The following is a 25,925-nucleotide window of genomic DNA, read 5'->3' as shown; positions in this document are numbered from 1 at the left end:
TTACCAAATTTAAATTAGTAAACAAACAGATCTGTTAACCATCTTTAACAACAATCATAAACAGCTGTTCACCTAATTTAAATTAAACCATATAAATCACGTGAATAAAGAAAAAATTCGGATCCATTTTTTCATGAGCGCTCCTCATATAAGAAATATGGACATACACACATACAGACATACAACACAAAACAGAAGTGTGCACACAACATACAACACATAAGACAATAGTAAATAAAGGCCTTGTAACTATACTTAGGTGAAATCTCCATTGCAATGTTTAAAAACTCCACAGTCAAAAAAAAAAAAAAAATAAATAAATAAATAAATAAATAAATAAATAAATAAAAAATAAAACACAGTCAAAAAATAAAACTGATCAGAAAAACATTAACCTAGGTTTGTATGAGCTCAAAAATAAAATAGAACTTTATGATGTGGAAAAATGCAATAATAAAATAGATACTGAAAAAAAAAACCTTGGTTAATCACTGTCGCAGATGTAAGAATAGCCAAGCTGGAGCTCTGGATGTCAGCTGTTATGGATTTGAGTCAAATCATCTTCTTTTTCTGTAGAAATTGTTTTAGTTAATCTCTCTGGAATCCAAATCGGTTGCTGTTCATCCTGTGGGAAAACACAGACAGCGCCCCGATTCCAGACTATCACTGGATCCGGGCCTTTCCATTGTCCTGTTAGAATATCTTTCCAAAGTACCTTAGGCTTATGTACATTTTTGGGGTACAAATGTCTTTCCGCAGCACTAAGTCCCGATGAATCTAAATTTAAAAAGTTTAGAGTAAAAAGGGTTATTTTAAGTTTATCTTTGGGGGATATATACCCCTTTCCAATTCCCTCCTTTTGTTTTAATAAGTACATTTTAATAGTTTGATGAGCTCTTTCAACTATGCCTTGTCCTTGTGGATTGTATGGAATTCCTGTTATGTGAGTAATACCAAATGATGAGCAAAATTGTTTAAAAGAGGAGGAAGTATAACCAGGACCGTTGTCCGTTTTTAACTGTTTTGGAACGCCCACAGTGGCAAAATTTTGTAAGCAATGAGCTATAACATCTTTAGTTTTTTCTCCGGCATGAAGGGAGCCCATCAAAAATCCGGAAGAGGTATCAACTGTAACATGTAAATATTTTAATTTTCCAAATTCTGGCAAGTGTGTGACGTCCATCTGCCAAATATGGTTAGGTATTAGTCCTCTAGGATTGACTCCAAGATTAACTTGTGGTAAAAATGTCACACAATTTTGACATTGTTTTATTATATGTCTGGCCTGTTCTTTAGTTATTTTAAAACGCTTTTGTAAAGTATTAGCATTGACATGGAACCTTTTATGAAAATTTATAGCTTCTTCTATTGTGGAGAAAATATGTATGTCATGTGTAGATTTATCTGCTAGTTCATTGCCCATACTAAGGGCTCCAGGCAATCCTGTATGTGCCCTGATATGACCTATGAAGAATGGATCTTTTCGGTCCCAGATTAGACTTTGTATAGCGGAAAACAAAGAGAAAACAGTAGAGGAAGGGGAAATCCTACCAGCATCTTCAAGGGAATTAATAGCATTAACTACATACTGACTATCAGAAAATAAATTAAATACAGAATCTTTAAACATCATAAAAGCTTGTAATACTGCATTAAGCTCTACCTTTTGAGCTGATTGTTTGGGTACTAAAAATGTAAAAGTTTGATCAGGAGTAACTACTGCTGCTGTACCATTGTTTGACCCATCAGTGAATATATTTGGAGCATTTATGATAGGGGTTTTTCTTGTCATTTTTGGAAAAACTACAGGATGCTTAGACCAAAAAGACAACAAAGGATTAGATGGTAAGTGATTATCAAATGAAACACTAGTTTTACACAGGATTATTGCCCAAGTATTTAACTCATTAGCTAACTCATCAATTTGATCCATAGTATATGGAGTAATAATTTTATTGGGAGAAATCCCAAACACTCCCTTAGCTGCTTTTATTCCTTTGAGTACTAATTGTCCTACAGCCTCAGGATATCTAGTAAGAATAGTGTTAGGGGAATAAGATAAATGTATCCACAATAATGGACCTTCTTGCCAAAATACTCCTGTAGGAATATTTTTTGTTGGTAGTACAATAAATAATAAAGGCAAACTTATATCAATTCTATCCAAATGCATATTTTCCATATATGTTTCAATGATTTTTAATACTTTTCTTGCTTCAGGCGTTAACATGCGGGGTGAATTTGGATCTGATGGACCTTTTAGAATATCAAATAAAGGTCCTAACTCTCCTGTTGGTATGCCTAGATAAGGCCTTATCCAATTTATGTCTCCCAATAACTTTTGAAAGTCATTAAGTGATTTGAGTTGATCTACTCGTATTTGAATTTTTGGTGGACGGACCATGGTTGAGGATAATAGAACTCCTAAATAATTAATTGGAAGATTTAATTGTACTTTATCTATTGCTATCTCTAGATTATAATTTTTCAATAAATTTGTAAGTGTGGCATAACATTCTAGTAATGTGTTTTTATCTTTATGTGCCAGTAACACATCATCCATATAGTGAAATATTTGTAGTTCAGGATTTTGGTTTCTAAGTGGCTGGATTGCTTTATTAACATAAATTTGACACATAGTTGGGCTGTTAGCCATCCCTTGAGGGAGTACTTTCCATTCATATCTCTGATCAGGACCTTCATGATTCAGTGCAGGGATAGTAAATGCAAAATGTGGACTATCCTCGGGATGAATTGGAATTGAAAAGAAACAATCTTTAATATCTATAACTAAAACATGCCAGGTTTTTGGTAAAGCAGACAATTGAGGAATCCCTGATTGAGCAGGTCCCATAATAACCATCTCATTATTAATGGCTCTTAAATCTTGTAATAATCTCCATTTACCAGATTTCTTTTTAATGACAAAAATGGGAGTATTATAGGGGGATACGGAAGGTTGTATATGTCCTTCCGCTAACTGTTGTCTGACCAAGTCATGGGCTACTTGTATCTTTTCTTTAGTCAAGGGCCACTGAGGAACCCACACTGGTCTTTCTGATTTCCAAGTAATTTTGATTGTCTCAGTGGCCCTTTCTGAAAACCCAATTCATGTCTATTTATTTCTTGATCTATTTGAATAGGTGCTGTCATACCTTGTTCTTGTTCTCTTAATCTTTTTTCTTTCCTAAAGCCTTGTTTAGCCCTAGTAGTGGGCGCGTTAGGATTGATGTTATTTGTTAATGTCAATCCTAATTGATCTAGGACATCTCGTCCCCATAAATTTACAGGAAGATGATCCAATACATAGGGCTGTATAGTTCCTTCACATCCTTCAGGATCCCTCCAATCTAATACCATAGCACTTCTATGGGGATTTGTTGCCACTCCTAGGCCTCGAAGCGTTTGAGTGGCTTGTTGTAATGGCCAATGTTTTGGCCATTCTTGACGAGATATGATGCTGAGGTCAGCTCCTGTGTCCAGCAGCCCATTAAAGTCATGTCCTTGAATTTTTAATTTTAGCATTGGGCGAGAATCTAAATTTAAAGACAGCATAGCCCAATCTACACCTGTGGAGCCTAATCCCTTGGAACCTCTTTCTACATTACAACTGGAAAATTTATCATGCAGGCTGGGTATTATTAATAACTGTGCTATTCTATCTCCTGGTGAAATTACTGATATACCTCTTGGAGAACTAGCTATAATTTTTATTTCACCTTCATAATCGGGATCAATTACCCCAGGACTTATCATAAGTCCTTTTAGTGTAGAAGAACTGCGTCCCAATAATAAGCCTACTGTTCCCTGGGGAAGAGGTCCTTTTACTCCTGTGGGAATGATTTGAATTCCCATCTCTGGGGTTAGTACTGCTCTGGCAGAGGCGCAGATGTCCAGCCCTGCGCTCCCTCTAGTTTGTCTGATGAGGGATTTAATGGATAATGCGTCCTGGGCACTACCTTGATGGGGCTGTTGGGTTCCTCCATTGCCCCATATATTTGTGGTTTGGGGCCCCGGGGCATTGGGCCCTCTAGTCCGTTTTTTGGCAATGGAGCTTGATACCTTTCTCCACGATATCGTGGGTAAACACTTGGTCCTTGTCCGTTTTTTGATAACGGAATACCCTCTATGGTGGTTTGAGAACGGCATTCATTAGCCCAATGTCTCCCTCTACGGCATCGTGGGCAAATACCTGGTATTCTATTCCTTTGATATCCAGCTTTGTTAAACCCTCCTCTTATGGGGCAACTCCTTTTAAAATGTCCTGTTTGATTACAATTATAGCATGTTCTTGGCCTGGCATCTAAAGCCTGTTGTACTGCTGCTAAGACTTGCCCCTGTTCATTAATGTCTCTACATAATTTAATATATGTGTTTAAATCCTCATGTCTCCATGGTCTAATGACCTCTCTGCAGCAACGATTTGCTTGGTCATAAGCCAGTTGTTTTATAAATGGCATTACCTGTTCTGTATTTCCAAATATCCTAGAGGCTGACTGAATAAGTCTATCTACAAATTCAGCATAAGGTTCATTAGTTCCTTGTATTACCTTAGATAATTGACCTTGTAAGTCTCCATGCCCCTGTAAAGTTTTCCATGCCCTAACTGCATCTACAGCAATTTGTGCGTACACACCAGGGTCATATTCAATTTGTTGTCTTTGACCCTCATAAGGTCCCTTCCCCAAAAGCATGTCCATATTTCTTTGAGGGTACCCAGCTTCTGCATTTCGCCTAGCTGTCTCCATGCAAAATTCCTCATTGGCAACCTTCCATAACAAATATTGTCCTCCGTTTAGCACAGATCTACACATGTTAGCCCAATCTGCTGGTGTCATGTCCAAGTTGGTAACAGATTCAACCATGCTTATTGTGAAGGGAGCTTGCGGCCCATAGGTCGTTACAGCCTCCTTTAATTGCTTTATTGTTTTGAAATCTAAAGCACGGTGAATTCGTTGCCCTCCTGCCTGCTCAAGTACAGGGCATGCTAATCTTTGGGGTCCTGCCTCAGAATTCCGTCCATCAACTACGGTAGTTGAGGGCCGCTCAGCGGTAGATGGAGCTGTTGGCTGAGTTACGCCCTCTGGTGATAGAACGGAGTTGGTAGCAACCTCCTGTTGTAATTCTCCACCTGATGGCTGCTTGTCCTCTAAGCTTGCTTTCTTTAAATTCTCCTCTGTCTGACTAGCTTGAGAGACCTTCTCTTTTGCTTGACCTAGCGTTTTTTCTACCATAGTCTGGACCTCTAACAATTTACTTAACAGTTTTTCGGTTTGTTTTTTATTGGATTCTAATCTACTATAACCTAACCCAATAAGGTAGGATAAAACAAAGCCGAAGCAGAATGAAACAAAGACGGAGCAGACAATGGTTGTATCAATTTTCTCTTTCTCAGGGCTGAATAACTTCAAACCTTGAGCCAACCATTTTTTCCAGTTCGCCTGAGAAAATTCTAGGGCTAGGGAGCTCGAAATGAAAACAAAATAAATCAAAACAAGAACACATTGTTTTCTGAGAAGGTCATCCATCCTGTCGCCTTCCCTCAGGGGCGAGCAATTTACTCACCTCTAAGCTTCAGGCGTTCCCCGCACGGGCCGCCAAATGCCGCAGTCTTGGCTGGGCACAGAATCACGAGCCAATCAAGCAGGAACAAAACTTTATTTTGAAAAAGCCGCTAACACTCTCAGCGCCAGCAAGTCAAAAACCGGTCCTCCCACGAGGGTGTCCGACCGGAACCGCGCGCCGACCGGAACCCCCCCGTCTCCTCCCACCTCCTCCGGAATTCCCTCCTACTATCCTTCCCCAACCAATGGGAACTCTCCAGCAGTCCCGTAAAGTCCCGTAACTTGAGTCCGGTAGCAGGCCAAGGTGAACAGCGGGAGTCCAGTTTGCATATGAATGTAAATTTTAACATAATCATCTCAGTGGCTAGCTGGCGTCACTTTACAACCAAAGGTGCCATACATCGTATATATGCTTGTGGCTCCTAGCATGAATGCTTAACCCATTTAAATTTGAACATAAACCTTTACTTTTAATTATTCTAGAAAGAATCATTCTGGGAATTACTCATAACTATATAACTTCTGCATGTATGTATACTTTTTTTACACTAAGGCAGAGCTAATATATTAGTTTCACAGATAATACTAATCTTTTACTTACCATAGTGAGTTTTCAGAGTCTAAGAACACGGATGAAAATTCAGCTCATGTTAATTTTAAGATCTCAAATTATTTTCCCAAGACCATTCTTAGAAGCCAAATTGGATTTCACTTCCTACCCTAACTCTTTCTCAAAGTGCATTTTAGAGTTCCTTTACTCTGAAGGTTCAATAATTTGAGTGTCAGAAACCGACGATAAATTAACAGGAGAAAAATCATTCATTACATGTGTACGTAATGAGAAGACTCACAAGTATGAGACTCAAAGAAGGACCAGATGATGGAATTTTTTATAGCATCCTGAACTACTAGAAGAAAAAGGGGCTTGGAGTTCCTTGGTAGAGGTGGAGACAGATTCTGAGAATGACAGGAAGAAATCCACAGTAAACTGAGGGGAGAAAAATCCATGGTGAAGGAAGTCTGTTATTATGCAAATGAAATCTCTCAGCCAGGAGCCCTCCAGTAGCCTAGCCTCTCTGGAAGATTGCTGACCTTTCATCTCTTTTTCTGGGATACATCTTTCCTTGATCCACCTTTAATCTGATAAGAGGACCTGAGAGAAAACCTGTCTGCACCCTGCTTCCCGCTGTTCCCCAATCACAGTACCAAGGCATCACACTTCGGGGTGTGGTTTTCGGAATCTCAACAATTTTGTTCTTATAAAATACAAGACTCATTTGAAACCACACTCTACTTTTCACTCGTAAAGCCAATTTATTGTGATTACTCTAGTAATTAACATCCTTTAACAGAATTTAGCTCTTTGAGAACAGATGCCTTTAGAATGTGTCCTAATCTTTGTGCTTCGATGATTTTTTTTTTAAAGATTATAAAACCCAACCTGCTCTAAAAAGATTATTTAAAAAAAAAATGGTGTAGCATTCAGTAGTATTATTAATAGTAAAGCAACACAATGTTGTTTTAGTAACACTAACACATATTCCTGGAAATGGAACAATATCTGTAAGTTTTCCTGTAATGAATACATCACACTTAATAATGATAATAGTAAAACTATTCTCTATGTAACACTCTTGAAATGTTTGTATTTATTCAGAATACACTGAAGCAAAAGTGAAAAATCCAGGAATAAGATTTTCATGGCCAGCCTATGAACACTAACCTCAGTGTGGTGAGGTGCTTCTAAGATAATTAAAGCCCATCATCATCTGACTTTAAGTGAAAAGTCTATAGCCCTCATGATCTTGATAGGTGACAGATTCCGTGAAAAGGCCTTTAAGATGCAGAGGTTCCCCAGGAAGAGAGAAACTCCACCAGTGGGTAACAATTTCAGCCTATGCCCATACAGTTCCACCCTGCTCCTGATCTCTTCCCGAGTGATGCACTGCATATTTCCAACTTGATTAGCCAATCCTCATAGTACAAAAAGTCAATTCCTCATAATAAAGTCCTACAGGTTCTGCTTCTCTGGTTAAACCATGACTAACAGGCCAGGGATCTGAGCTACTTATTCTCTTATTTATAACCTCCTCTCTTGAACACTTTCCTCTTTCTTGCATTATTGTCTGATCTCAAATCAAGAAACGTGATAGCAATTGATAATTTCTGTAAGAACAGCCAGACAACTGCAAAAATTAAGTGAATGAAATGAGGTACAATAGGGTATAGTGAGTACTATTAAAAAATGTAACAAAGGGAAAAAATAAAGAATAAGGGCAAAGGTTTAAAGTAAAACTGAACTGTAAAAATCCTCAATAAATTATTTTTCTTCTCTATTCGCCTTTCTTTACTTCCAAAGTGAGATTCATAACTCTGCCTAAGGGCCATAGTAAGTATAAAACCATAAAATGAGAATTTATTTTTGTTAATATAAACTTTTATATGAAGATGGGTCCAACAATAATTTTGATGTCCAAAGTTGTTAGCTGGTTTTGATATGAGAAACTAAATGGGCCAGGAAAGAATGTTTAAAAAAATATTTTTTAAACAAGGAAATTCTTAGAACAACCTGGACTGTGTTCAAACTAGAAATCTATTAAATAACTTGGATAGTTAGTCTGAAGAAAGAAAACTAATGGTGGCATGATGAGGTACCGGCTATCTGAAATACTTTTATGCTCCCTTCCAAATATGAAGCTTAATGTCCCTCCCTTTGACTATCAGCTGCTTTCAGTTATTTAACATAACCCTTCCTTATTTGCAATATTGCTTTCCACATTTTCATTACCTGAAGTCAAATAAAGTCTAAAAATATTAAATGAAAAATTCCAGAAATAAACAATTCATGAGTTTTAAATTGCATGATTAGAAAATAGTACAAATTCAAACCACTTTTTTATGAAATAAAATGGCTAACAACTGTTCCTGTAGAAATCTGTAACAGTCAAAACTACAAAAAAGTTTTTAAAAGACTCTAGTAAGAAGAGCACTCTACTTAAGGAAACATGAAACACAGAATCAAAATGACTTTCCTCCAAATATACAGTCTGCTGTTTAACCTTGCACAGTAAGATATTTAACTTCTGTGATCCTTAATTTCCTTTGAAAAAGGGGAAAAGATATCATTTATGAAAACTTATTACGATAAAATACATGAAAACCTCTCTGCTTCACTGATTTTTTTTAAAGAATGTAAGACCCAACCTGGTCTAAAAAGATTATTTTAAAAAAAGAAATGGTGTAGCAGTAAGTCATTAGATTATTAATAGTAAAGCAACACGATGGTGTTTTAATAACACTAACACATAATCCTGAAAGTGGAACAATATCTAAGTTTTCCTGTAATAAATACATCACACTTAATAAAAAACTATTCTCTATGTAACACTCTTGAAATGTTTGTATTTATTCAGAATACACTGAAAAATGAAAAATCCAGGAATAAGATTTTCATGGCCAGACTGTGAACACTAACAAATAGTAAATCCAAGTTTCTGACCAATTTTTCAGATACAATAATATAAAACTATGGTTGGACACTGAAGTGAACTAATGAGGCTGGCTGGCTCTCTGTTTATGTGTTCTGGTTATAAATGGTAATACTGACTTCTGTCCTAGCTCTCACTCCGTGGCACCGTGAATAAGCCTTTCTTCATTTAAAGGACAGATGATGGTTTTAGCAGTTCAGTGCAGATACACATCTCTATAGTATGCCAATCTTTCTAGAAAACGCTAATCCTTACTCAAAAGATAAACTCACACCTAAAAGAATGTATCCTGATGCTTACCCAAGATGATGTCAAGTGTGACACAGAAACCTATTCTAGAATTTAGCATTCAAAAGACTTACCTGCAACCCTCAGCAACTCAGCAAGGCCTAGAACCTTGGCAGATTGTTTGTAGCACATGGGAGACTGGGAAATACACTCCTTGATGAGGCTGATCCTATCTGAGCACAATCGCACTACAAGAGAAATACATATTAAAGACTTGCAACTAAGGACATCACAAAAGGGTGTCAACACATTCCTAATAAAAGGCAATCAAACAAAATGAACACTGCTAGTCTCCAGATCAGCAAAAATTAAGTAAAATACATATTAATAAAACAATATTATTATTGTTCCAAATGACTAATGTACAACATGGATATTTTCCTTATAGCCAAACTTCTAAAACATGGCCCTGACCTGTCATTCTGAAGACAGAAAATCATGTCATCTTTTCAAGAATCACTTCAGGACGTAGAACTTTTAAATAGGCAGTATTTGTCTCTGAAGACTTCACATCCTTCCTATCATACCAGTCCCTTCATCTTTACCTAATTTCCCAAAACCCATTCCAGATTCCAAATATCCATTTTCTAAGTTCACATCACATTGGTATAGAAGGCAGGAGTCCTCAATGGACATACTATTCTAAGGTTAAGCCAAATCCTCTCAATATAGACATTAGGAAAATGAAACACATCTGATCCAACCAATTCATACCATAAAGAAATGAACACCAAGAAAAAAAAAAAAGCTTTGGTGTTAAAGAGAACAAAGTGTGCTCTAGAAATATACAATGCTTATTTAGAGTACAGATGTCAACCTTTAAGGAGCCCCACACTGCCTACGAGGTCAACCCCCAATAGTTGCAACAAATGTAACACCATCTAAAAGAAATAGATAAGCACTATGCCCCTGGCACTGCTGTAGGTGCTTTGTGCATATTAACCCTACCTAGCAGAACCATATAATCATTACCATTATTTTTCTCAATGGAAAAAAATGAGGTGCCAAAAGGTTAAGTGCTTTGGTGAAACTCACCAAAAAAGTGATGGGATATGAATAAAGTCAACCCAACTCCATAAATGTTGTCCACACTACAATCGTTATCCATTCCTAAACTAATGGCTCTTCCCTATGTATCCTGATTTCTTAAAAGTTCTTCTAAGTGGGTGGGAGGACACAAAGCTTGGTTAGATTTAAAAAAAAGTGGTGTTTTTTTCTTTGAAATGGGCCTTTTATTTTTGTATATTTTGATTATAACTTAATTTTGAACTTACAGAAAAATTGCAAGTATGGTACAAAGAACTCCTCTACACTCTATGCCAGGATTAACCAATTATAATAACTTGCTCTGTTCACATACACATATAGACAATCATGCATGTACTCCCTTCTTCCTTCCCCTGCCATGTCCACCCAGAGAAAGATAAATACATGCACACAAATATACATACACACGCACACAAATATACATACACACAGAGAAATATAAACACACGCCTATATTCTTCTGAACTATTTGAAAAAAAGTTGCAAACATCATGTTCTTTTGTCCATAAATACTTTGGCATGTGTTTCAATTTCAAGCTCTTTAAAGATAGGTATTTCACTGGGTATTGTGGCACATGCCTACAATCCCAGAGACTCGAGAGGTCGAGACACGAGATTACCAAGTTTGAAGCCAGCCTCTCCACTTGAGCAAAACTCTCACCTCAAATCATACATATGTAAATATATACATTTATATGTATAAATATATATACACATATAAATATGTATAAATACATATGTATGTATGTATGTAAAGACTAGGGATATAAATCAGTGACAGAGTGCTTGCCTACCATGTATGAGACTTGGATTTGTTCCCGAGTACTGCCAAAACAAAAAACAAGAAAAAAGATGAGTATATCTGTGTGTGTGTGTGTTTGTGCGCGCGCGCGCGGGCGCATGCCACACTGGTGTAATAAGCTTGTTGTGACCATTGTTGTAAAACATAAGGTAAGTGTAAATTTCAGTTAACTTCTTTCGCAGTCTTAGTGGTCAGTATCTATGTGTCTATATCTGAATATAGCTTTGGTAGATTATTATTCCTAACTATCCACTGCAATTATTCTACATCCCAAACTCCTAACATTAGACTTGACCTGTGACTTATTCAGAAAATGAACCTCAGTGGAAGTGATCTACACCACTTTTGAGCAAAAGCTGTACAGATCATCATGGAATTCCACTTCTGACCTTGTCCCTCTACCACAGAAATGCCACAGTGGGCAGGACTGTGGGCAAGAACCAAGCCTGTTAGCACATGTTGAGTTTTTACTGTAACATGCTTTTTTTTTAATCCTAATTACCCGCTACTATTTTAACAGGTTTTTTTTTCTAGATTAGTAACATAACTTTTTATATGTTTCCATTTGCTTTTCAAAATACTTGCTACAGACACTGACATTCTATATGTGTAAAATATGGCTTCATGGCTGCATCTATGGACTTGTTGACACATTCATGTGTTGTTCTTAGAGAAGCTCTAGCTTTAACTTTAGTAGGCCACTTTGATACTATGACCAGCCTCTCCCTAGCAATTAAAAGCCAAGTGGAAAACTGAAGTTGCAAACAATAAAAAAAAAATCATTTCCTTGAACCTTCCCTTTGATGAAGGGTCAAGTTTTGTTGTCTCCTTGTTACCCTAAGCAATGCATTCTACTAGTATTTCAAACATATGAAATAAATTTGGAGATCAGGATTCTAATAGACTGCAATTACCATGCTCAAATTACATTTTTCATTATTTATCCATTTTATGAATCTCTGGACAATAACTACACTACAATTAACACTGACCTTCGAATGTGATTATATTTCAAATGCTATTTCTCAGTTAACTAAGTACAAGCCTTAGATATTATCATCTGTCCAAGAAGGGGTGTTTGATTCCATTTGTAAAGTAATTTCCAAAATGAAGTCAACATACTGAAAAGAATATATTTATATATATATCCTTTTCCTGTGGATCTCACAAATATATCTCAAAAAATACCTATACATATATATACACAGATATATATACACACACAGATATATACACAGATAAACACAGATACACGGAGAGATATACAGAGGTACACAGATACACACACACATACACGCACACACACGTACACGCACACACCCACACACCCACATTACACACCCACACAGATACACACATACACACACACGGATACACCACACACACAGATACACCACACACAGATACACAACACACACAGATACACAGATACACGGATAAGCGACACACACAGATACACAGATACACGGATACACGACACAGATACACAGATACACGGATACACCCCCCCACCCACACAGATACCCACCCACTCACCCAGAGACAGAGACCCACAGATAACCACCCACAGAGACACAACACAGATACACACAGACATGCACACACGCACAGACCCACATACCCACACCCACCCACAGACCCACCCACGCCCACACACAGACACGCCCACACCCACAGACACACCCACACCCACGCCCACACACAGCTCCACGCCCACACACAGACACGCCCACACCCACACACAGACACACCCCGACACACAGCTCCACACCCCCCCCGACACACAGCTCCACACCCCCACCCCCACCCCCACCCCGACACACAGCTCCACACCCCCACCCCCACCCCCACCCCGACACACAGCTCCACACCCCCACCCCCGCACCCACCCCGACACACAGCTCCACACCCCCACCCCCGCACCCACCCCGACACACAGCTCCACGCCCCCACCCCCGCACCCACCCCGACACACAGCTCCACACCCCCACCCCCGCACCCACCCCGCTCCACACAGCCACACACACCCACACACGCACACAGCCATACACACACGCACACACACGCACACAGCCATACACACACGCACACACACGCACACAGCCATACACACACGCACACACACGCACACAGCCATACACACACGCACACACACGCACACAGCCACACACACACGCACACACACGCACACAGCCACACACACACGCACACACACGCACACAGCCACACACACACGCACACACACGCACACACAGCCACACACACACGCACACACATGCACACACAGCCACACACACACGCACACACACGCGCACACAGCCACACACACAGCCACACACACGCGCACACACACGCACACACAGCCACACACACGCGCACACACACGCACACACAGCCACACACACGCGCACACACGCGCACACACAGCCACACACACGCACACACACGCGCACACACAGCCACACACACGCACACACACGCGCACACACAGCCACACACACGCACACACACGCGCACACACGCACACACAGCCACACACACGCGCACACAGCCACACACACGCGCACACAGCCACACACACGCGCACACAGCCACACACACGCGCACACAGCCACACACACGCACACACACGCACACACACAGCCGCACACACCCACACACACAGCCGCACACACACACGCACACGCACCCACAGCCACACACACACGCACACGCACCCACAGCCACACACACACGCACACGCACCCACAGCCACACACACACGCACACGCACCCACAGCCACACACACGCACACGCACACACAGCCACACACGCGCACGCACACACAGCCACACACGCGCACGCACACACAGCCACACACGCGCACACACACACAGCCACACACGCGCACACACACACAGCCACACACACACACACACACACACAGCTACACACACACACACACACACACACAGCTACACACACACACACACACACAGCTACACACACACACACACACAGCTACACACACACACACACACAGCTACACACACACACACACACACAGCTACACACAGCTACACACACACAGCTACACACACACACACACACACACAGCTACACACACACACACACACACAGCTACACACACACACACACACACAGCTACACACACACACACACACACAGCTACACACACGCACACACACACAGCTACACACACGCACACACACACACACAGCTACACACACGCACACACACACACACAGCTACACACACGCACACACACACACACAGCTACACACACGCACACACACACACACAGCTACACACACGCACACACACACACAGCTACACACACGCACGCACACACACAGCTACACACACGCACGCACACACACAGCTACACACACACACACACACACACAGCTACACACACACACACACACACACAGCTACACACACACACACACACAGCTATACACACACACACACACACAGCTATACACACACACACACACAGCTATACACACACACACACAGCTATACACACACACACACACAGCTATACACACACACACACACAGCTATATACACACACACACACACAGCTATATACACACACACACACACAGCTATATACACACACACACACACAGCTATATACACACACAGCTATATACACACACACACACACACAGCTATATATACACACACAGCTATATACACACACACACACAGCTATATACACACACACACACAGCTATATACACACACACACACAGCTATATATACACACACACACAGCTATATATACACACACACACAGCTATATATACACACACACACAGCTATATATACACACACACACACAGCTATATATACACACACACACATATATATTACACATACACAGATATATATTTTTTAAACTACTGTAAGCATACATACACAGGACTCAAGTGTAAACAGCATTTTACTGACCAGCTACCTAGCTAGCAGTCACATCACTTTGAGGAATGGACAATAAAAGTCCATCATTATTCACTCATGAATGATATGAAAACACCAACACACATATACTTACTTGTGACATTGCTAAAATTTTTATCAGCCAGAAAGGTACAAACATGCAGGATTCAATGATGAGAAAGAAGACAAGTCTGTCCCTTTCTCAAAGCAACTTTTACTTTTGCATCTCTTCACCAATAAAGTTGTGTCTACTGTTTGCATGAGCCATACCACCTGGATTTGAATTCTAGCTCTATTTCTTGGACCCTATCCAAGTTACTTAATCTTTCTGTGCCTTGATTTTTATCATTTGAAAACTGGAAAAGTAATCATCACTATCTTATAGGGTATTTTTCGAGACTTACTGGATATATGTAAGTGTACTTGGAACATAAAAGTCACTCAATAAATAAGTTGTTGCTGATATCACTACCAACATTGACAAAGGCTTATGGAGTGTGGAATCCACTAATGGAAGGTTCCTCCGTGTTTTAAAATGTAACTTTTAGGACTACTTAGGGAATGTTCTATTTTTACACTCATCCAAGAAAGGTGAAGCTCAGACATTGTTGCCACAGGCCTTATCAAAGCAGCTGAACCAGATTTAAACTCGTGACACTATGATGTAACTCTTATTTTCAATGTGCCATTAATAAATTAATGTTTACAAAATAGAAGGAAAAAGGAATTGAGTGCTGGAGGTAGAAGAATCAAAGGCAGGAAGGCAAACTGAATGAATAGAAAGATGGGAGGGAGAATAAGAAGGCAGGTAAGACCACACTAATTCTATGATCATTTATAAAATGCCTTAAAGCAAAATGAAAATGATAACTGATATTTGTACAGCCTTACCACATCCTAGGCCTAGAAATGTATCCACTTACTCCTTTTATTTATTTCTTTATTTTTAATTTTTTAGTTGTAGTTATTTATTTTTATGTGGTGCTGAGGATTGAACCCAGGGCCTCGCCCATGCTAGATGAGCTCTCTACTATTGAGCCACAACCCCAGCCCCAATTATTCCTTTTAAATAATTCTTGCAGTACTTATCAGTATCTCCCTTTGGCAAATAATGGGCGGCGGGGGGGGGGGGGGGGGGGGACACTAAGAAACAAAGATACTTGCCCACAGTTAAAGAAAAATGGCAGAACCAGCTAAGCAGAATCAATGCTGTGAGTAAAACACTGACTTCCCTTTTGACAGAAGTAACTCAGGGAACAACTGAAATATCCAAGAACCACTCACTTGAATAGTAAAAAACAAATACACGCAAATAAAACAAATATAAAAATCAAAACACCCAAATTACAGGGAAAAGAACATACATGCATGTACACATGCAAATACTTCTGGGACTCAAATATATGAAACCATTGTTACATGCTATTTCACTTTGTTTTTTTATTATAATTTAGCTAGTACCAACAGTCTCCATCTTATGGATTCATGAGCTTTTCTGACAAATGTTCTAGTAGAAAATTTTAAATTTAAATTTTCACATTGATTTGAAATTTTTCAGAAGCTACAGGTTAGTGGGTTTGGTTGTAAATATTTAAACTCGGTAGTGAATACAGCTGATAAATATTACAAGCCAAAATATTGCTATTGGATTATCACAGAAAATCAGGGCTCAACATTTTAAAGTTCAATAGGATATGAGGAACTATAAAAAGTTTTACTATATCCTGTTTAATTACTGAAGTACCATGTGCACACGCACAGAGCGATGCTACAGTATAACCTCACAAGGGATGAAGGCAGAGTAAAAGTTTCATTGTGCTCCAAACTCTTCCCTAACTGAAAACTGAAATTAAACATTTAAGGGGGAAGGAGTTAATGATTTAAGACATTTTAGAATAAACAGAAAACGCTCTTTCAGTAACTGATTAATCTTCACAATTTTAAAAGATTTTGAGCTTCAAAACTGATTTAATGCTACAATTGAATATAATTTTCTAGTGACTTAATAATCAGCTTACATATACTTAAGATGCTACAGGATATTTACAATTATATACAAATACTCTTCCAAAGATACTAAAAGTAACAATAATATTCTTTGAAGTCTATTGTCTGAGAAGCAGAAATTTAGGCCCATATGAAAGTATAAGATTGTTCGAGACCCAGATCCCTTGAGGTCCAGTCAACCTAATACTGTAGAAGACAAAGACACCAAGGAACTTACAAGGCCTTATTATCCAAAGGTGATATCTATTGTGTAAACATACCAACACACAGATGGAGAGAACTCCACTATACACCTCCTCCCAGTCCTAATTCCAACCATTTTCAGAATTAAAAACAGGGACTTACACGTAAATAGATGGAGAATACAATGTTAAGTGAATTAAGCCAGTCCCCAAAAACCAAAGGACGAAAGTTTTCTTTGATATGAAGATGTTCAGTGATAATGGCAATAGGGGGTTGAGCATGGGAGGAATGGAGGAACTTTAGACAGGGCAAAGGAGAGGGAGGTGAAGGGAAGGGGCAAGAGGGTAGGAATGATGGTGGAATGAGTTAGACATCACCACCCTAAGTACATGTATGAATGGTGTGATAATACTTTGTGTGAATCAGTGACTCGAAAAATTGTGTCATATGTGTAATATGAAGTGAATTATATTGGGCTATCATGTATACAAATTAGAATAAATAATTTAAATAAAAAGAGAACACATGGCCCGCCAGGGAATCCAGCCAAGCACACCCCCAAGAGCCAAATACCCTCTTCATTTAAGGCATTGGGATCTAGGGTTTGAAGCAACCGAAAATCTACCTTCCACTCATCAGCTTAGGTCAGCTAAGGTCCAGGTCATCGTGAGCTGGGCACTGTGCTCATAGCATAAAGTAGAAGACACAAATGGCTGTGTGAGGAAGCTCTCTGAGTGGAACCTTAAGGCCTTTTACATTTAGGCACCAGAACTTCAGCTTTATGAAAAAAAAAAAAACACTAACTAAACTCTACACAAAACTTAGAATTGACTTAAACAATTTTCTGCATCAAGTATAAAAAGAATAATCAAATCTATGAAATGAAACAAAATTCAGAATAAGCTATATACTAAAAACTAATGTAAATCTGAAGTATTTATCTATAATTCCCAAATTCTACTTTTATTTTTATAGGCAGCCTCACTGCTCTTCTACTAATATTTTTTTAAAAGTCTGCAAATGTGAATTTAAAAAATAAATTTATGGTAAAATGTTGAATTTATTTTTTTGTTTGGGTTTCCACTGAGATTTCATTGGAAAAAGGAGAAGAGAATATGTAGAATCTATTGCTAATGGACTAAATAGCCAAAGATACTTGTGGTTTTAAAAACTAAAAAGGGACACTAATAAATTGGCACAAAATAAGTTACTAACAATGCAATACTAAGCAAAAAACTCACCTTGCAAAGGCAGAATCTTTACCCCAAATTCTTCAAGACATCCAAGGGCCCGGATAAGGTCTAGTTCCTCTTGAATGGCAGCAGGCTTATCTGTTATCAGCTGTAAGCAGCACCTATGAGAAATTAGATTTTTAAAAAGAAGCATGTTCTGCCAAATTATCGTTCTATATTTAACATGAGACCAGACATATATTTATCATGAATCTATGCCATTGCAGATATTTATTCAGCTAGATGCTTTGTTATTTTTCATAATTCTTATAGTAAGCCCATGAGGAAGGCAAATATCATGGCATAAAGCATCCTAATCCCATTTAGTGCTACTTTACAAAAGTAATGATTACATTAGAAAGGACTGTTTTTTAAAGACAGAATTAAGATAATTTTCAATTTCCCTTTTAAAAAAAATAATTCAGTCTCAATGTGGTTTCCCAAAATCAACTACAGAAATATCGACTGCACAAAGAACCTTTTTCTGATTTAAAAAACCAAAGAAGCAATCAATTGATAATACAAATACTGACATAAATTACAAAGACAAGTAATTTGCTAATATAAGAAAACATTGAACCTATCAAGTTTGGGGGTTTTTTGGTTTTGTTTTTTTAATTTTTTTTTTTGAGGTAGGGGTTTCACTTTCTTGCCCAGGCCGGTCTTAAACCCTGAGGCTCAAGCAACCCTCCCATCTCAGCCTCCTTAGTAGCTGAAACTACAAGCTCATGTCATCACACCTGGCATACAGAATATTTTAAACAGACTTTCAAAGTTCAGAGAAAGTGTATTACTTATTCATTTTTTGTTTAATGAACAAGAATATTCTCTAAAGATAGAGAGGAATGCAGAGTTGGCAAATCAGATAGAGGTCATGCCTCTAAGGACCAATAACTGCTGAAACCACAGACCTAGGTGCGAGTATCTAGATGCCATATGCGTGAGTGATACAAACAGGCCTAGCTTGTTCTTGCAAACCTGTAGGATTTAAATCAGTTGAACACCCACTTATACTCCCAAATCACTATAAAAAGTCTGATTTATTTGTAGTTTCTATAAACACTTCAAATGTAATTGCCTCTGAACTCTGGAATTCTAAGATGTGGAAATTTATACTACAGGTAGGTTCATACTTTCTCAAGAGGTAGTATTATAAATAATTTCCACAGACTGCTTTTTTAAAGAAAACGTACCAAATTGGGAATAAATCCTATAAAAGTCACACAATGGAATATTCTATAACTATCCAAAAATAAACTTACACCCCCCCCAAAAAAAAACCCAATCAATAAATGGGCTAAGGAACTGAAAAGAGACTTCACGGAAGAAATACAATCAATCAGCAAATATTTGAAAAAATGTTCAACATCTCTAGCAATTAAGAGAAATGCAAATCACAACTACTGTAAGATATTACATCACTCCATTCAGAATGGTAATCAAGAATACAAACAACAATAAACGTTGGCAAGGATATGGGGGGAAGGTACCCTCATACATTGCTGGTGGGACTGCAAATTGGTACAACCACTCTGGAAAGGATTATGAGACTCCTCAGAAAAACTGGAATGCGACCACCATTTGATCCAGTTATCCCACTCCTTGGTTTATTCCCAAAGGATTTACAACCAGCATATTTTATTGACACAGCCACATCAATGTCTATAGCAGCTCAATTCCCAATAGCTAAATTATGGAACCAACATAGATGCCCTTCAAGAAATGCATGGAAAAAGAAAATGTGTTATATATACACAATGGAATATTACTCAGCCTTAAAGAAGAATGAAATTATGACATTTGCCAGCAAATGGATAGAGATGGACAACAGCATGCTAAGCAAAATAAGTCAACCCCAAGGAACCAAAGTCTGAATGTTTTATCTGATATGCGAATGCTAATTCACAATAAGGGGATGGGGCAAGGGAAGAACAGACTTATTATGAATTAGAGGGGAGTGAAGGGAAGGCAAGAGGTTTGGGGTAGGAAAGACAATGAACCTAACATTATTCTATGTGTATATATGATTACCCAACCGATTTAATTTTAAAAAATGTACGATCAGTAGAATGAAAAGTTATACTCCCTTTATGTATGATGTGTCAAAAATGCATTCTACTGACATATGTTACTAATTTAGACAAATTTAAAAAAAGAATGCAATAAACTTATATCTACTTATATATAAAAAACATTCAAGATAGAACATAGGTGATAAAAAGCAAGATATAAAAAGGTGTGTTATTTTAATAAGGATGGATTTTATTAATTTAATTGATTTCATTTTTTAAGTACATAATAGCTGAATGCATTATAATTCTTATTACACATATAGAGCACAATTTTTCATATCTTTGTATATAAAGTAGGTTCATGCCAATTCATATCTTTATACGTGTACTTTTTTTGCATTACAATCTATTACACATGCATACCACAATTTTTCATCTCTGTTTGTATATAAAGTAGGATGATACCCAAATCGTGTCTTTAATTCATTGTGAGCTTTGCCGTCTTTCTCCCTGTCCTTAACCTCTTTAGCCATGATAATTGTAATAGCGAAAATATAGTAATAGAACATTATATAAGCATTCTAGAAGAAATGGGCGTTTTCATAAATAATATTTCTAAGTAACTAAACATTTTAACTGATCATAAAAGCATAAAATTTCATGCACAAATATTTTATGTACATATTCTATGGATATGTGATGTTCTAATACTTGTATACTAAAGTTTGTTATTAAAGTGAAAAAGCTTTAAATATTTTGATGTTATGTAAGTTTTATATTTAAGTAAAATATGAAGAGTATGAAATGATCATAAAAAAGGTGTTATGGTTTAGATATGAGGTGCCGCAAAAAAAAGCTCACGAGACAGACAACGCAAGAAAGTTCACAGGTGAAATTTGGTTTGAGAGCCTTAATCTAGTCCCTGGATATGGATTAACTGGGTGTTAAGTAAAGGCAGATAGGATGTGGCTAGAGAAGGCAGGTCACTTGGGGCGTGCATTCAGTGGGTCCATATTTGGGCCCTGGTGAGCAGAGGTCTCTGCTTCCTGGGGGCATGATCTGACCTGCTTTCCTCTGCCATGCCCTTCTGCTTCCCAGGGCCAGAGCTACAGAGCAGGCCATCTGCAGACCTCTGAAACGGGGGTCCCAAACAAACTTCCTCTCCTCCACATTATTCTTATCTGGTCTTTTGGTCACAATGATGCAAAAGATGACTAAAACAGACTGTATGAATAGGAAAAACGTTATTTCAGAAAGAGGATAATGTTCAATAAAGTATTTTGAAAAGATACAGAAGAAACTAATTTTAAAAATCACTGAGGAAAATTTAGAGGAAACAGAATGAGGAGAAAAATGTTCCCATTCATACCCTTCTTTACATTGTTTGGATATGAATGGCTTTCTCAATAAAAAGTTAACACGACTACTAGGTAAGAATGTACTGGCTGTGACGGGTTGTGGCTCAGTGGTAGAGCACTTGCCTACCTTTTCTTGAGTTCCTTTGTTTGACCAAAGACACAAATACTCATGGAGGACATGAGAGAGCCAAGTCCTCAGAAAAACTAACTGCACTAAAAGCAATTTTAAAATGCGTTTGTAGAAAGGAATGAAGATCAATTTAGCTTTAAGCAAAATAGAACAGTCTAAAAAAGGAGATCAAAGAAAAACAAAACAGACTCAGACTTCCAAGATATGAATTAGATGAGAAGTACGTAGTAGTATTAGGACTAGACACTACAAGACAGAAAACAGCTAGTGGTAGGAACATCAGGAAATTGGTCACATGGCAGGAGAAAGGATGCCACTTTTCAGCTCCTGCAGCATTGAATAAGTAAGATCAATGTTATGGTTTGGTCATGGTTTCAGTGTCCCTTAAGGGTTCAGATGTTGGGAGCTTAGTCCCTAGTATGGTGGTGGTACTATTTCTTTAAGAATTGGGGACTAGTGAGAAGTTCTAAGACTGGCCCAGTCCCCTTGCTCTGGCTTCCCATGGGTTCCTCCCTCTCCCACCTCTTCCTGCCTTTGTGATGCTATCTGCCAAGTGGTGATGTAGTAAGGGGCCCCCCCACCAGAGACAAGCCCTTTATGGTTCGAACTTTCAGCATCCAAAACTATGAGCTAAATAAACACCTCATCTTTGTAAGTACTTAGTCTCAGGTTATTTCATTTTAATAATGAAAAATGGACTAATATAGAAGTATTTTTGAAGCTTTTATCATCATAAAGTAATATATTTTTTCATCAATATTTATTAGTCTTTTAATTTCATCAAAATTAACTGTAAAAACTAATTTCAAATCATGAATAAATTCTTTCAGGGAAAATCAGTTCAATTTTAAGTAACTAGAAATTTAGACTCTTCTATTTAAATAAGAGGATTAAACTAATAAGACAGGCCAAGAGAGGAACTGAATTTATATTCTAGATATTTCTACTTGGAAGGAGCTTTTGAATTTTATCATCTAATCAGGTCTCTTGTCTCTAAACAGATCAAATACTGTGCCAGGGAGACAGACCAGAAATCCTAGGAATTTTCAGAACTTGAATTTATATGCCATCACATGAATCTCTTCCAATAAAAGAAAAATAGACTTACAGATAATCAGCACAAATGACTTAGCAAAAAACAGGCTGGAGATACTGGGTTCAAGATGAAGTTAATGAATATTCGAAACTCATTAGTTTTCATTTTATACTGAAGCAATAAGTAACTGTACTTGTAACATTTTATAAAGAATCAAGTCACGGTGGAGTTTGTGCATTGTGACTTGCCCTTCTCTTATGAAAAAATAGGTGTTCTACCTGGCCAGATCCATGCAGCTGTCGCTAAGATTGGTGGATGAGTTGAAGTACTCTCTGCTGGCAGCCAAAACCAAGTCAACACTTTTCTCGTAACTGACCCTGTACTGGATTTTTCCTTTCTGGGCTGCACTGGCTGCAGGATTTACTGACCAAGCACTGCAGTGCATCATTTGACCAGCTAGGTGGATGTTCTCAAGGCGACTGGAGCACAGAAGGCTTTCTGTAAATATCTGGGAAGGAAAAAACACAGGAATTAGTGACAGACAAGGCAGACTCATTTTTAACAAAATGAAGGCTCTGAAATCCAAATGAAATAAAAAACACATTCAACCACATCCGCTGGTTGTATAACACTGTAGAGGTACAAAATAACAATTATATCCTTCAAAACTGGCTAATTTCATTTGAATAACAAAAATTAATCTTTTAGGACGATGAAAGAATGATTTCACTGAACCAAAACAAAAGCATATAATTTTAAGGTGTTAGAAGTATTCAAAGTTCATATTCATTAAAAAGAGCATCTAATAGATATACTCCCCTACCCTTAACCAGGGCCCTTCTGTTAAACTATAATCACTTCAATTTTTAAAAGGAAGTCTTTGAATATGATATACATAACTTATAATTGGTTAAACCATCTGAATTCAGTCTCACAAACTAAATATACAAGCTACAAGTGTTATATTTAACCTAGTCATTAAAATTATGATATACCACATAGCAGATTTTTTTCAACCTGCACATTAAAAAATATTTCAAGCTGTACGCAGTGGCACACGCCTATAATCCCAGCAGTTCAGGAGGCCAAGACAGAGGATCACGACTTCAAAGCCAGCCTCATCAAAAAGCGAGGTACTAAGCAACTCAGACCCTGTCTCTAAATAAAATACAAAATAGTGCTGGGGATGTGGCTCAGTGGTTGAGTACCCCTGAGTTCACTCCTTGGAACTCCCCACCCCCCAAAAAAAATACTTCAATAAAAAGACACTGATAGAAAGTGTTCATGCAAATATCATTATATTCTAGGAGGCAACTAACAGTATCAATTAACAAAAGTAATAAATTAATTGAGCTTACACACATACTATATAAAGTATTAATGTGATCCTTTTAAAGCCTATACTAATGATGTGATCTATAGGGCTGGGGTTGTGGCTCAGTGGCAGAGCACTTGCCTGGCACATGTGAGGCACTGGGTTCGACTCTCAGCACCACATAAAAATAAACAAAATAAAGATATTATGCCCATGTATAACTAAAAAAAAATTTTTAACTTTTAAGGAAAACTAATAATGTGATCTGTAATTAGCACAAGAACTTCCCCAAGAATGTTCTTCCCTAGCATTCCACAGCGGGATGAAGATAGAAGAGAAACAGAAGAGATAAAAATATATATATTTCATGGAGAAGAGTTTCCTCATAATCAAGTTTTCATTGTATTCCCTTGTTATCACTTTACGAGAAGCATTTTTGACCAGGCCTTTATTGAGATGTCTGGTAAGAAAAAAGTCACTAATGTCTAAGAAGTATCTTCTATAAAACAGGTATTATATAGAAAGCAAATCAATGAACAGTCCTCATCGCTTCTTCCATCTGACTGACCAAAACAGCTTCCTCCAAGCATGGACCAGTTTCTCTATACCTCTGGTTTATTCAAGCAAGCCATAAAGACTCAAGGCAAAAGCTGAAAAACTCAAATTATTTAATCCTAAAACTTAAAGTCTTGCTAAAATTAACAGTATGGATTTCTGTTCTACAGGCTGTAAGTAAATCTTTATGTAATATTTTCGAAGTTACACCACTGAGGTTTCAAATTACTTTCCAAGGACAGCAAAATCTAATAACTGAAAGTCAATAAGACAATATAGCATAGTTTAAAGGTACAAAAATGATATTTAAAACTTCTAAGTTTATCAAATCTATTTAACTATCTTCTAGAATCTTCATAATGTTTCAAATGTTTTCTCAGACACTCAAATAGGTATCATTAAGATGTCAAGGCTAATAAAAAGATACAATATTTTAAAATGTAATATATCAATCCGGTTGTTATGAGAGATTACTGCACAAAGGAGCTAGTTGAAGTGTAACATACAGATGGCCAATTTTTCAATCAGAATCAGAATCCTAATCCGAAACAGGAAGGTACCAAAACACCACCACAGTGATATAAAAATACTACTTCAGACTTAGTAAGTCAGTTTTAGATTCCAAGAGCATACAGATTATTTTCTCCTAAATTTGATTTTAAGTTTTGTTTTTAACACACAATGGGAAGTTACTGGCAGTTGTATGTGCTGTGAGACTGTAATCAACAATATCAACCTTACAGTCAATCAAGCATTTAAAAAACCTGAATTTCAAATATAAAATCATTCTTTTCTCAACAGTCTGTTACTGCTTTTTTGTTTGAATTACTTGAATTAAAAAACTCAACAATTTCACAAAATAGAGACCTATTTTTACAACTCTCATTCCATAAAATGGATTGTGCTTTGTTATAGGAATGCCCTATATGGTTTTGTACATGACTTATTTAACAAGA

The 25,925-nt window shown here is 37.8% G+C and overlaps 1 protein-coding gene across 6 annotated transcripts in view; it reads right to left on the bottom strand.

Moving 5' to 3' along the window:
* Positions 1 to 25,925, bottom strand: part of NBAS (NBAS subunit of NRZ tethering complex) — a 345,000-nt gene that overhangs the window by 158,446 nt on the left and 160,629 nt on the right. For all 6 annotated transcript variants that reach the window (XM_081263998.1, XM_081263999.1, XM_081264001.1 and 3 more), the window contains 3 exons: positions 23,378 to 23,607; positions 18,573 to 18,685; positions 9,415 to 9,528 (listed from right to left, as the gene is read on the bottom strand). In XM_081263998.1, coding sequence (XP_081120124.1) covers positions 9,415 to 9,528; positions 18,573 to 18,685; positions 23,378 to 23,607 — 457 coding nt within the window. The remainder of the gene's footprint in view (positions 1 to 9,414; positions 9,529 to 18,572; positions 18,686 to 23,377; positions 23,608 to 25,925) is intronic.

This window comes from Spermophilus citellus (assembly GCF_964194105.1).
Source record: "Spermophilus citellus genome assembly, chromosome: 13".
NCBI classification, from domain to species: Eukaryota; Metazoa; Chordata; class Mammalia; order Rodentia; family Sciuridae; genus Spermophilus; species Spermophilus citellus.
Note: the sequence above shows the minus strand (reverse complement) of the source record. Positions and strands in the feature narration are given on the sequence as shown.